This window comes from Elephantulus edwardii, unplaced genomic scaffold, assembly GCF_000299155.1.
Source record: "Elephantulus edwardii isolate Elephantulus edwardi_28Jun2011 unplaced genomic scaffold, EleEdw1.0 scaffold00007, whole genome shotgun sequence".
Taxonomy (NCBI): domain Eukaryota; kingdom Metazoa; phylum Chordata; class Mammalia; order Macroscelidea; family Macroscelididae; genus Elephantulus; species Elephantulus edwardii.
Window position 1 is genome coordinate 8,396,423 of NW_006399757.1, and position 11,747 is coordinate 8,408,169.

The 11,747-nt window shown below is 36.8% G+C and overlaps 1 protein-coding gene across 1 annotated transcript in view; it reads left to right on the forward strand.

The window, feature by feature from the left end:
- Positions 1–2,075: 2,075 nt before the first annotated feature.
- The window catches only part of PHF14 (PHD finger protein 14), a 125,325-nt gene continuing 115,653 nt past the window's right edge, over positions 2,076–11,747 (forward strand). Inside the window, exons 1-2 of the mRNA XM_006880243.1 lie at positions 2,076–2,528; positions 3,221–3,331. Of these exons, the coding sequence (XP_006880305.1) occupies positions 3,287–3,331 (45 nt within the window). The 5' untranslated portion in view covers positions 2,076–2,528; positions 3,221–3,286. The remainder of the gene's footprint in view (positions 2,529–3,220; positions 3,332–11,747) is intronic.

Sequence of the window (11,747 nt, forward strand, 5' to 3'; positions counted from 1 at the left end):
TATTTTGCTTTGTCATTCCGTGCTGCCTTTTGGAATCTTCTGTTCAGCTCTTTAGTGTCTTGAATCCTTCATTAATAAAAATGGATGACTGGAATGCAAAAATTGGAAACAGAGAAGAAGGATCAGCAGTTGGAAAGTATGGACTTGAAGATAGAATGATAGAATTTTGTACAATCAATGATTCGTTTATTGCAAATACGTTTTATAAGAAACATAAATGCAGGCTATACACATAGATTTTACCAGATGGTAAGGATAGGAATCAGATGGAGTGTGTCTGTGCAAAGAATGACAGGTGAAGCTGAGTATCTGCTGTGAAAACTAGGACAGGTGCTGATTGTGGAACAGACTACCAACTACTTATCTGCAAATTCAAGCTGAAGCTAAGGAAAATTAAATCAAATTCACAGAAACCAAAATTCGACCTCTAGTCTATGTCATTTAAATTTTAAAACCATCTCAGGAACAGGTTTGAGACATTAAATACACATATTAATGATATTTTTTGATAATTTCCATATTCTGCTAGATCATAATTTTGTTAAATAGGACAAAAAAGGATCTTTTTTAGTCTGTTGCTCAGGAAGTTGTCTACCTTTTTTTTTTTTGCATAGGGTAGGAAAGCATATCCAGGTTGCATCTATTTGTTGATATGCTGTTTCATCAATCAATGGTATTTTATTCTTTGCCAATGCCTTCAGTGCAGACTGGACTTCTTCCTTTAATATCACTGGTTCTTGATTATATACTAATTCCTAAAATATTTTAGCATCAAAAATTATTTTCGGTACAAAATAATTTTTGGTGACTTTATGTACTTCTTCCATCTTTTTTTTTTAATGCTTCATGCATCATTCCTTAAATTTTAAAAGTGAATAATCTATTACTAGATAATTTAGCCACAGTACAAAGATTCAAATACTATAACCTTCAATACATGCTAGGCTAGGACTTCACACGTTATTATACTATATTGTATATTCATAACACATCATTCGCCAGATTGTTAGAGCCATTAAATTACGTGGAAGGAGATTGCTCATCTTTCTCCTTAGGAAAAAGCTGATGGATTCGAACTAAGAACCTTTGAATTGGCAGTGCAACTCCTTACCATTAATCCACTAGAACTCTCTTTGGTATACAGTACATCTTAACATTAAAAAAAAAAATCACAACTTCACCAATAAGCAACATCATGTAAATGAAGAAGATTGATGGATTTATCTAGATCCACAATTCATGAGAGCAGCTCCAAAAATCAATTATTCTTTTTGAAATATTTTATAGGAGATAAAGGACTTTTTTTAAGTGCTAAAGCATTGTAAAGACAAGAATGTCACTTTGAGGACTAACATGCTGCTGATGCAATCCATGGCATTTAAAATTAACATTTGAAAGTTGAATAGTGTTTAAGGTTGACCACGGAAGAATTGATATCTTTGAACTGTGATTTTTGGAAAATACTAAATATACTATGCACCGCTGAAAGAACACAGAAGAGTCTGGGAAGCAATGCAGCCAGGATGTTTCTTAGAAGTTAGGATTGCGACACTTCATCTCCTATATTGTAGTTTCTGTCGAGTTGAGAGCCACTTATATGAACAATAGATCTGAACCTTGTCCTATCCCGTGCCATCCTCATGTCACACATTTGGAGCATATCATGTCAGTCCTTGGAGAAAGACATCATGCATGGTAGAGAATCACTGAAAAAGACAAAGACCCAGAATAAATTACACAGTGGCTGCAGCAAATGGGCTAAAACACAGCACAAGTTACGAGGATGACACTGGACCAGCCCACGTTTCATTGTGCTGTACACATGCTGGCTCAAGAGTGAGAAAGAACTTGACCGTGTGAAGTCGCAAGGCCTTGGGCTGAGGGCGTGTTTCGGGGCGGGGAAAGTGGGGTCGCAGTGATTTCTGGGAATAGCCTTCTAGTGCCTGGAAGGATTGTTTGCTCTTGCTCGGTTTTTCTCGGCTCCGCTCGGCTGCTGCTCTGGCTGGGAGCGCGCGAATTCGGCGCACGCGCTCTGTACTCCTACGGCTCTCAGGGACGGGCTGTCTCATGTTTTTACTTCCTTCTCCTCAGAGCTGTATCCGGGTCGCAGCTTTACCTTTTGTCTCAGGCAACTGGCCCAGATTGTGCAAACTGAATCTTTTGTTGTTTGTGATGCAGGCTAATAAAGATTTTATTTCTTTTTTTTTTTCTTTCAGTCTTAACGGGGCAAATTAAGTCCCACCCCGAGCCGCCGGGCTAGCCGCGCTGCCTGGGCCAGAGGGTGCCTCTGGCGGGGGGCGGCGTGGGAAGGGGCGCGAGCGGCCGGGGCTGGTTCTGCGAGCACTAGGAGGCGGGAGGGGTTCGCAGGGCTGCCCCTGCTGCGCCCCGTTCTGGTCGGCGGCGTTGCTGATTTTAACTTGCATCTTTCCGACGTGCCTTCGCGGCCCCGTTGCCCGATCTCAGCGCTGCCCGGGCTCCCGCATCCTCTCCCTAGGTCTCTTCCTAAGGATCACCTCACGGATTCCTTAGTAAGTGTGGAAGGGGAGAGAGGTCCATTTTAGCCCTCCTAGATTGCAGGAGGAGCTGGAGGGAGGTGGTCTTGACGGAGACCCTTTGTGGGCGGTCCCCGCTCAGGGTCCTCGGTAATGATGAACACGGCTTCTTTTATGCCCTGGGTTTTGCGTTTTTTCTATTGATTGTTAACAGCATATTAATGAGGATTTGGCGAGGGAGTCTCAGGAACATCTCTACAGGTTGTAGAGATAAGAGGGTCAGCTTCGATTCGGGCCCGTTTGCGTTAAGAAGCCTTTGGTGGCGCAGTGCTTAAAGCTAGGTCGGCCGAAGGAACCCACCAGCCAGTCCAGGGAGAACGATGTGGTGGTATGCTTCTGGGTAAAGATTACAGCCTTGGAAACCCCATGGGGCGACAATAACTTTCAATAGATTCATAGGCAACGGATTGGTTTTTTGGGTTTTGGGGGTTTTTTTGGTAGGGGAGGAGTTAGCATACGCTGCACCAGGGAGCTAGAGCTGCCCCAGGCGCTTCCCAGCCCTTCCTTGGTTAGCGCCCTACTCCACACACCTCCTACCCCCAAGCACTGTGGGCTGAGAATTGGGTTTAACAAAGATTTCCTGTATGATGGCTTTTTCCCTCACCACCATGATTTACCCCTGTTCTTGGTGTGATTATGAATGACGATGTAATATTTTCTCTTAACAGTGGATCGCAGTTCCAAGAGGAGGCAGGTGAAGCCTTTGGCAGATTCTTTGCTAGAAGCTCTCGATTATGATAGTTCAGATGACAGTGATTTTAAAGTTGGAGATGCTTCAGGTAAATGCTTCCTTCTCTCTTCCCCTTTTTTACAGTTTTCTGGAGTTGGGCTTATTTTCAGTTTTTTGTTTCTTTTTTTTTCCCAGTCTCAGTTTGGTTAAATGCAAATATAAAGTTAAAGCACATGAACGTCATTTATTTTGTCCATTTGCTTTCCCACATTTCCCCAAAATTCTATCATTGATATTCTGTCATTGCTTGTTTTTATTGCTGCTTTTTCAGTAGTAACTAGCAATTAGAGAAGGCTTAATTTTTAAAAGGCAGTAATTCATATCTAAAATTGGAAAATAGGCAGACATATGGTTTATTTTATAACTTCAGTAAAAAACTTAAAGGAATCTGGAATCTGAAAGGCAATTATGTAAATATTTTACATGAAAATTACTAATAAACATACATATGTAAAATGAAAATTACTATTCTGCCACATTTGATGGAAGCGTTTTTAGATATCTTGTCAGAGAGTTTAGTGCTCTTCTGACTTTTTCCGTCTTCAAAATGATAGGAAGAGATTATGCTGTGGTCCTTTTACTTTATTAACAAGCAAGATTTCATAGTGTTTTATTAAAACTTTGTCCTTTTACTACTCATTTATTTATATAGTAACTCCATGAAGGAGCTATTATTTTTTAGGTAGAGAACAGGCGTGGAGATCTTGCATGGTGCTTTTCAGGTGGTAACAGATCTAATTTATGATAATTTCACTGAAACTTCATGGATGTTGTGGTTACCTGATTTCGTTTAAGTAGGTACAGTGTGTTATGTGTTGGCTGCTAACTGGAAGGTCATCAGTTTAAATCCACTAGCTTCTCTGTGACAGAAAGATGGCTAGTCCCCTCCCATAAAAATTGCCAGCCTCAAAAACCAGAGGAGAGTCACCCTGAGTTGGAAACCAGGCCAAGGAAGTAGACATATTTTTATTTAGCTCACTGTCAACAATTGTAAATTAATAAATTTAAGTGCTTTCTAATCTTGGCTTGTTAGCTTATAAATCATTCTATTTAGTCAAGGAGCCTGGTGGTACTTTGGTTAAGTGCTTGACTATTAATCGGAACTTTGGCGCTTCAAACCCACTAGCCACCTTCAAGGTAGTTCATCCACTGGGAGTTGATCATTTACGAGGAAGGGAAAGACAGGCGTGGGAGAAAAGGTTAAAATTTTTTTGTTAGCTCTCTTGAAATGACATACCAGTTTATTTCTTTTGGCTAGAATGCATTTGGAAACTTGTTCATGGGGTCGCTTGGCCATTAGACGTCACCTCAGTGGCATCTAATAAACAACATGGTAAAAAAAAAAGGTTACAAATTGACACAGTAATGCTTGAGTCTCAGAGAATCTATGATTCTTTGAGTACCATATGAGAAAAGCATTTTTTTAAAAAATGCATCCATTGTTGAGTTGGTTCCAATACATAGTTACCCTGTGTGGGGTTTCTGAGATGTAAATCTTTGGAGGAGAAGACTACCTACCTTTTTCCCAAGGAGAGACCATTGTGTGCTGTGGAGTATGAATTGACCCATCTCTGATCTTCCAGTGGCAGTAAATTGCCTGGGAGGAGATTCCCATCTTTCTTCCACAGGAGCAACTAGTGGATTAAAACCATCTGTCTTTCAGCAATGCATTATTCGTCATATAACTAGGGCTCGCCCCTTAGAATTAAGATTAGAGATGTGATTTAGGTACTGTCCGTAAAATGGCCTTTCAAAGTTAGAAGGTAGAAGGCAGATAGTAGCTAATTTCTTCGAATTGTGGTGGCCCATAAACTCCAGTAGGCAAGGGCTCTGTTGAAGGAAGTGGCTGGTGGATTCGAATTGCCAGCCTTTTGGTTTGCAGTGCAACAATAAGACACTCTAGCCAACACAGCCCTTTATTTTCTATAAATATTCTATAATTGAATTAATTTTTTTGTTACAGTAAGTCTTGAGTTTGTATATATAACTTTCTTTTTAAGATAGGAAATGGAGTCATTCACAGATGTCGTTATTACAAGAGAGAAAACAATCTAATGATACAAAGATAAACTATATTCTCATAGAAGTTTATGGCATGGAGTTAAGTAGAGATTCCTTACCTTGTTAAATCCCAATCGTAATTGGAAAGAACATGTTACCATTTGTGAATGGTGGTAGGATGAAATTTATTAGACTGGTGAATTTATTTTTTTAAAATTTTGAGTGTTTTTAGGGATGACATATATACTTTCTGTCCACTGTTGTCACTTTTCTCACATCTTGTCTATTGCACTAAGACTTTTTCTCCTTGGAGAGCTTAAATTTGTGACTTTAGGTCACTGTTGTGTGTATTCATTTTAATTATCTATTACCTATTTTCTGGAGAGAGGATGAAAGGCACCCAAGTGTCGAGGACTCTCTTCCATAGGGTCGCTATGAGTCACCTGCGACTCGACGGCACTTAAACAACAACAACAACATTATCTATTTTAGGGAGTTCTTGCAGCCTACTGGTAAAAAGCTACCCTGCAAGGTAGCTCCTTGGGCACACAGCACCAGTTGTCCTGAGGGCAAAAGATGGTAGTCTCCTCCCCTGCGATTGACTGCCTTTGAAAACTCACTGGAGGGTCAGCTGTGAGTCAGTTCCTACTCACCAGCACACAGCTACAACAACATTACCTTGTTTTAGGGAGCTTTGGTGGCTTAGTGGTAAGGAGTTGTGCTGCCAACCCAAAGGCATGGGTTTCAAATCCACCACCATGAGAAAAAGATGGGCAATTTCCTTGTGTGGCTTACTGCCTCTAAAAACCTGGTAGAGGGTCAGCTGTGGATTGGTTTTTATTTATCTTAATTATCTCTGTAGTTCTTTATATATTAGTTCAAATGGAAGTTCAGCAGAAAATGATTTTATTTAAAGTCATTAGTAGTAATTAGAAACTAAGTTACATTTTTATTATTATTTCATAGGGTAAGCCATCCTATAATTAAAATGTTGGCCTTTGTCTAGATTGCTAATGATTTGAATTTTTTTTCTCTCTTCTGCCTGAGTTTAGTTGGACTTTACAGGAGATCTTACACATATTACTGCTTTTCAAACATGGAATTATGGATCTTAAGCCTTCTTATGGAGAGATTAAACTGGAGATGGAAAAACAGTAGTTAAACATGTCCTGATTGTACTTCTTCCAAAACGGAGTCTAGAAATGACTTGTTGATCTTTTTAAAATGTGATCAAATAGTTGGCCTATTGGTTTGCCTTAAATTTGTTAACTGGGATTCTGTGCATCAATTTCTTTTAATCTTCATCTTAAAATTTTAAATTCTACCCAATTTTTAAAAATTGTTTCTCTCTGGCTTTAATAATAAATGTAGAAAATACGAAAAGGTTATTATTTTCAACAACCTTGCAGATAAGCAATTTTATTCACATACTTTTTAGAAAGTAGGAAAAAGTAAAGATTGCTAAAAAAATGACCTGCCAATAAGATTGGCAAGGGCTTGTGAATAAAGGTTATAACTATTTTCCTTTAAATAATTAAGAAACTGAAAATAGCTTATTTCTTTTTACTAAAGTAAAAGCAGAGTTAAATTCCTTTTTTTATTCCTTCCCATATTTATAACGCGTTTTAAGGGGACAAATTCAGCCTGCATCAGGATTTAAACTTTTCCCACATATACTTGCCACCTTTTCAGAGTGGTGTTATCTCACCAGATTCTCTTTGCATATTCCTTGGGAAACCATTACATTTGTAACTGGGCATCTCTTTGTGTGGATATGTCAGCTTCCCTGTGTGAGCCCCTTTTGGCTCCCGTTGGCTTCTTCCCATGGTGGGCTTCTGTACTTGCTGAGTTCCCCAGTCCTCTTCTCATCTCTCCATCATTAAGTACCCTATAAAACCAGCTGGACTCAATAAGAGCATAACCATTGAGTTGGAAATACAGAACCAATATCTGAATAATAACCAATGTTATACGTAGGTAGATAAGTAGATGAGTAACTGTCGTCAAGTCTGAATTCCTTATTTTTGAGTGAAAACTGTCAGTGAGTATATTTTAAAGTTAGTAAGTACAGAAATGGTATTTATATATTAGAATTATGATACTAATATATTAAAATTGTATTTATAACTACTAGGAGAACCATATATAGAAATGCTAGGCTGATGCATATGAAAGCATCAGTTTTATAGGTCTAGAACTGTAGGATGTTGGCAATTTCATGGTTTATGCAAGTTAAAGTGATTACATTTGAGATTTATTTCTGAAGTTAGGAATAGTACAGGAGATTTATTTATGTTTAAAAATCTGCTGTATAAATTCAATGCTTTTAAATATGTGTATGACTTTTGTGAAATAAGACAAATTAGGAGTACCATTCGCTTCTCTATCAAAGCTAAAAGGTTAGGCTTAGACCTTGAGCAATGGTTAGTTTGGTTTTTTATCTAGTTTGGAAAAGTGAGAAAATTTATTTTTAGTTGACTTTGAACATGTGAACAAAGACATTTATTGACCTGTAATTTCTAAAAGCACTTTGCTAGGTGTTTGATGAAGTTACAAAACAATAATAAAATAATTAAATAGAAGAAATAAAGGATAAATGACACAAGACCTCACTTATGTAGTTCAATTCTTTCATAGATGGTGAGTTTGCTTTAGATTGGATTGGTTTAGAAAACTTGAGTCAATGAGTTGAACAGTGAACTGAAAGAGATATAACATTTAGTAAATAGTGGTCTAGGTATGAAGACAGGGAAATGTCATTTATATTTGGGGATCAGAATGGGAAGACCATGAAGAGAGAAGCCTGGAAAAATAGGATGCAGTAAAATTGAAACCATATGTGCTTGAGCATGGTTCCTTATATTTGGCACTGTTGGCACTTTCGCTGCATTGTTCTTCAGTGAAGGCTGCACTGTGCATTGTAGAATGTTTAGCAGCATCCCCAGCTTATATCAACTGGATGCCAAAGCAGCTCTGAACCTCTTTGTGATAACCATGGTTAGCTGGGAGGTTGTTCTTAACTTGAGAACCACTTGTTTGCATTTATCCAGGAAACTCAAAGTGGCACAGTACAGATGAAAGATGAATTGACAAGGCTTATTGGCTCCTGAAATTAGCGACATTGAGTTGACTGTGACTCATCTAGTCCAATGAACTAAATAAAGGTGATGAAATTTTTAAAAGGATGATTCTTTATATTGCGAAGTTAACATAAACGCATAGTGATTTTATGATTTTTCTGAGTTAAACCATATTGATTTTATTACTGCTTAATATTATGAGGAAAATGTAAGTATTGATAATAGTAGTATTAATGGTTGATGTTGATTAACTTATTTCAATTTTCTATTAAAAAGGAATTACTAAAGATTGTGTTTAATTCTATAATTTTAAACAAATTTTATGTTGTGTTTGTTGAACTAATTATTGCTACAGTGATTTTCATGCATTTGAGAAGGGGTTTTTTCCCCTCCCCTCTTGTTTAATTGAAGAATCTCAATGAAGAAAAAAATGAATTTAATGTTAGTAGATTTATTGTACATTTGAAGTTAATTCTATTGTTATGCCCAGGATTATTTGAAGGTCTATTAGTCTGATCTGTTTCTTCCCCCTACCCCCCTTTTTTTAATGTGTAGTGGTGATGCATTTGGAGCATATAGCACAGAATCATCTTTTGAATTTTTAGTAATAAGTTTTTTCTTTGTATCCTATAAAATTATAATATGGACAGCAAAGGAAACTAGTTTTTATTAATTGACATTAACCTCAGGGTGGTTATAACTAAATATTGTTTATCTTTAGCTTTTAAGTACACATGTACCAAAAAGAAGTGATGACTAATCAGATGAAGTTTTCTTCAGAGATCAGAGAAAGATAAAGATTTGATAGAACCTCTTCTTTGTAGTTGGATTTTGGGTAACAGTATATTTGGAGAATAAAGAGTTCAATAAACCTTGGGTATTTGGATTTGGGGGAAAATCATTCTTCCATTATAAGTAATGGTTATAAAACATTTAAATTTTTCATGTTTTCTATTCTGGAATGATTATGAAACAAAATAAAAATGTATCAATTTTTCTCTACTTTAAAAAATAATTAACTAATCGACATTGGCAATGACAACTAAAGAAACACCATGAAAAACTTTGATGCTTTGTAAATGTTACTAAATATAGCCAGTGTGATTAACATGAATTTTGATCAGATACCTATGATTCTGCCTTAGTTTGATTTTTGTATCTGTCATTAAGTTTTAATTGGTAAAAAATATATCTAGGAGATTTATTCAGAAATACATTTTCTTTCACCTTTAATTTCCAACTACAGTTTTGTTCATGAGATGTTTCAGTTTTCTTTAATCAGTGTGTTCAAGAGACCCCTTTTTTGCCTTAGAAGTGCTGAGTAAACTCTGCTTATTATTTATTTGGGTCTTAGATGGAGGGTCATAATTAGAGAGGAAAACCTTTAACAAGTTGAACTGACAGTTTCTTAACAGTGGGCTCACGGGTGTCAGAGCTGTTGAGGATGACACAGGATAGGACAGGGTTGATTCAGAGTCTTTGTTCTTAGGGTCACTCCTTGATGACACATAACAACAACAACAGTATATTAAAATAAGAAGCTCAGAAGAATAAGAAGTTCAGAGAATTTTACACTGCTAGTCAATAGACTGGAAGTTTCTGGTAGGTCAAATCTACAGCAGCTCTGAGACAGAAAGATAAGCAGGTTCCTCTCTTTAAGATTTATACTCTCAGAAACCAGTGGAGGGTATAAATATGAAAATGGAAGTACCTGAATAGTGCAATTAATATGTTTGGCTGTGAACCAAAATATTACAGATTTCAGTTCACTCAGAGTACCTCATAAAAAGAAAAGCCATTCTACTTCCAGAAAAAACAGCCATAGCAAATACTATGAAGCCCCTTTTTACCTTGATATGAATAGGATTATTGATTCATTAAAATTATTTATGTATAGATGTTTACATATTATTTATGAGTTAGGGTGGCTTAAGGGTAAGAAATTGCGCTGCCAATGTAAAGATTTGTTCAGTGAGAGAAAGATAAGCAGTTTCCTTCCATGCAATTTACTGCCTTTAGAAACGTGCTAGAGGATCAGCTATGAGTTGGTTCTTACTCAGCGGTACACAACAGTAATAACATACTCTGTATATATAATATGTAGTAAGTACATATATTTATCTATATCCTATAAGCATGTTATATCTAAAAATTAGTTTCTATAGAATTTTTTCCCTGGCAGGTCTTTTGTCTGTTACACTGACGAGAACAAAAGTCATAGTTTGAGTGTTGTCGAGTCTCTTTTGAAATTCAAGAAGTTCCTAAATCAAAAACTTCCTAATTTTGGCGCAAAATCTTTTTGGCAATTAGAAAAATACCAAAAAACAAACTAGTGAAAATATACACATCCAAATAAATAATACTTCAACAATTTCTTCACTTATAATTCAGTGACAATGATTTTCTTTAAGTTTGTCACCATTCTTGCTGAGCTCTGGTGACCTAGTGGCAAGTAGGTCTGCTGCAATCCTGAAGGCATGGGGTTCAAATCAACCAGATGCTCCATGGGAGAAGGATGGGCAGTCTCCTCCTGTGTGGTTAACTGTCTCTGAAGAAAACCCGGAGAGTCAGTTATGGGATAGTTCCAATGCTATGGTACACAATAACAACAACTATTCTTGCTATCTATTTTCAAATTATCCCACCACCATTGTTTTAAACTCACATAAACTTGCTGTACTTGTCATCCAACTTTTTTGATTTGGCACAAACATACTTTGTATCCAAACTGATTAAAACTAGTAGGCATTTATTTGTGGTATTTATTATTAATTTAAAAATATTTATTTTGTTTTTGATACTATACACAGCAAGCTGCAGTTTTTACATACACTATTAGGTAACATTGATAACATTCTTTGAGTTGTACAACAATACTTCTTTTCTGAGTTCTTCCTCCATTAACACAAACTGATTCCCTGAGCTTTCTGTCTAATCTTTCAAGTTGTCAACTTGATCTCATATAAATAGTTCTTAAAAGAGCAAAATATTCAAGGTAGACATACTTTCCTAGTTAAGCCAGATTGTTATTCTTTGTTAAAAGACTTTGGGGATTGTTTTTGGTTTAAAATTTAAAGATCATCTGAGGACAATCATTTTGGAGTTTTATCCAGCCTCCATGGCTTAAAAAAGTCTGGTGTCCATGAACATTTCAAAGCCTGTTCTGCATTTTATCCCTTTTGGTTAGAATTCTTCTGTAGACTCTGATCAAAATATGCAATTCTACCCAGCACCACCCAGTTCTAGTCACAATGCAAATGAAATTGTTTTTCTGGTGGCCTGACCTCCATTCTTTGGTGATGCAGTTGTTACGTGTTCTGCTACTAACCAAAATGTTGAGGTCCAAACCCACCAGCTATTCCATGGGAGAAGGATGTGACACTC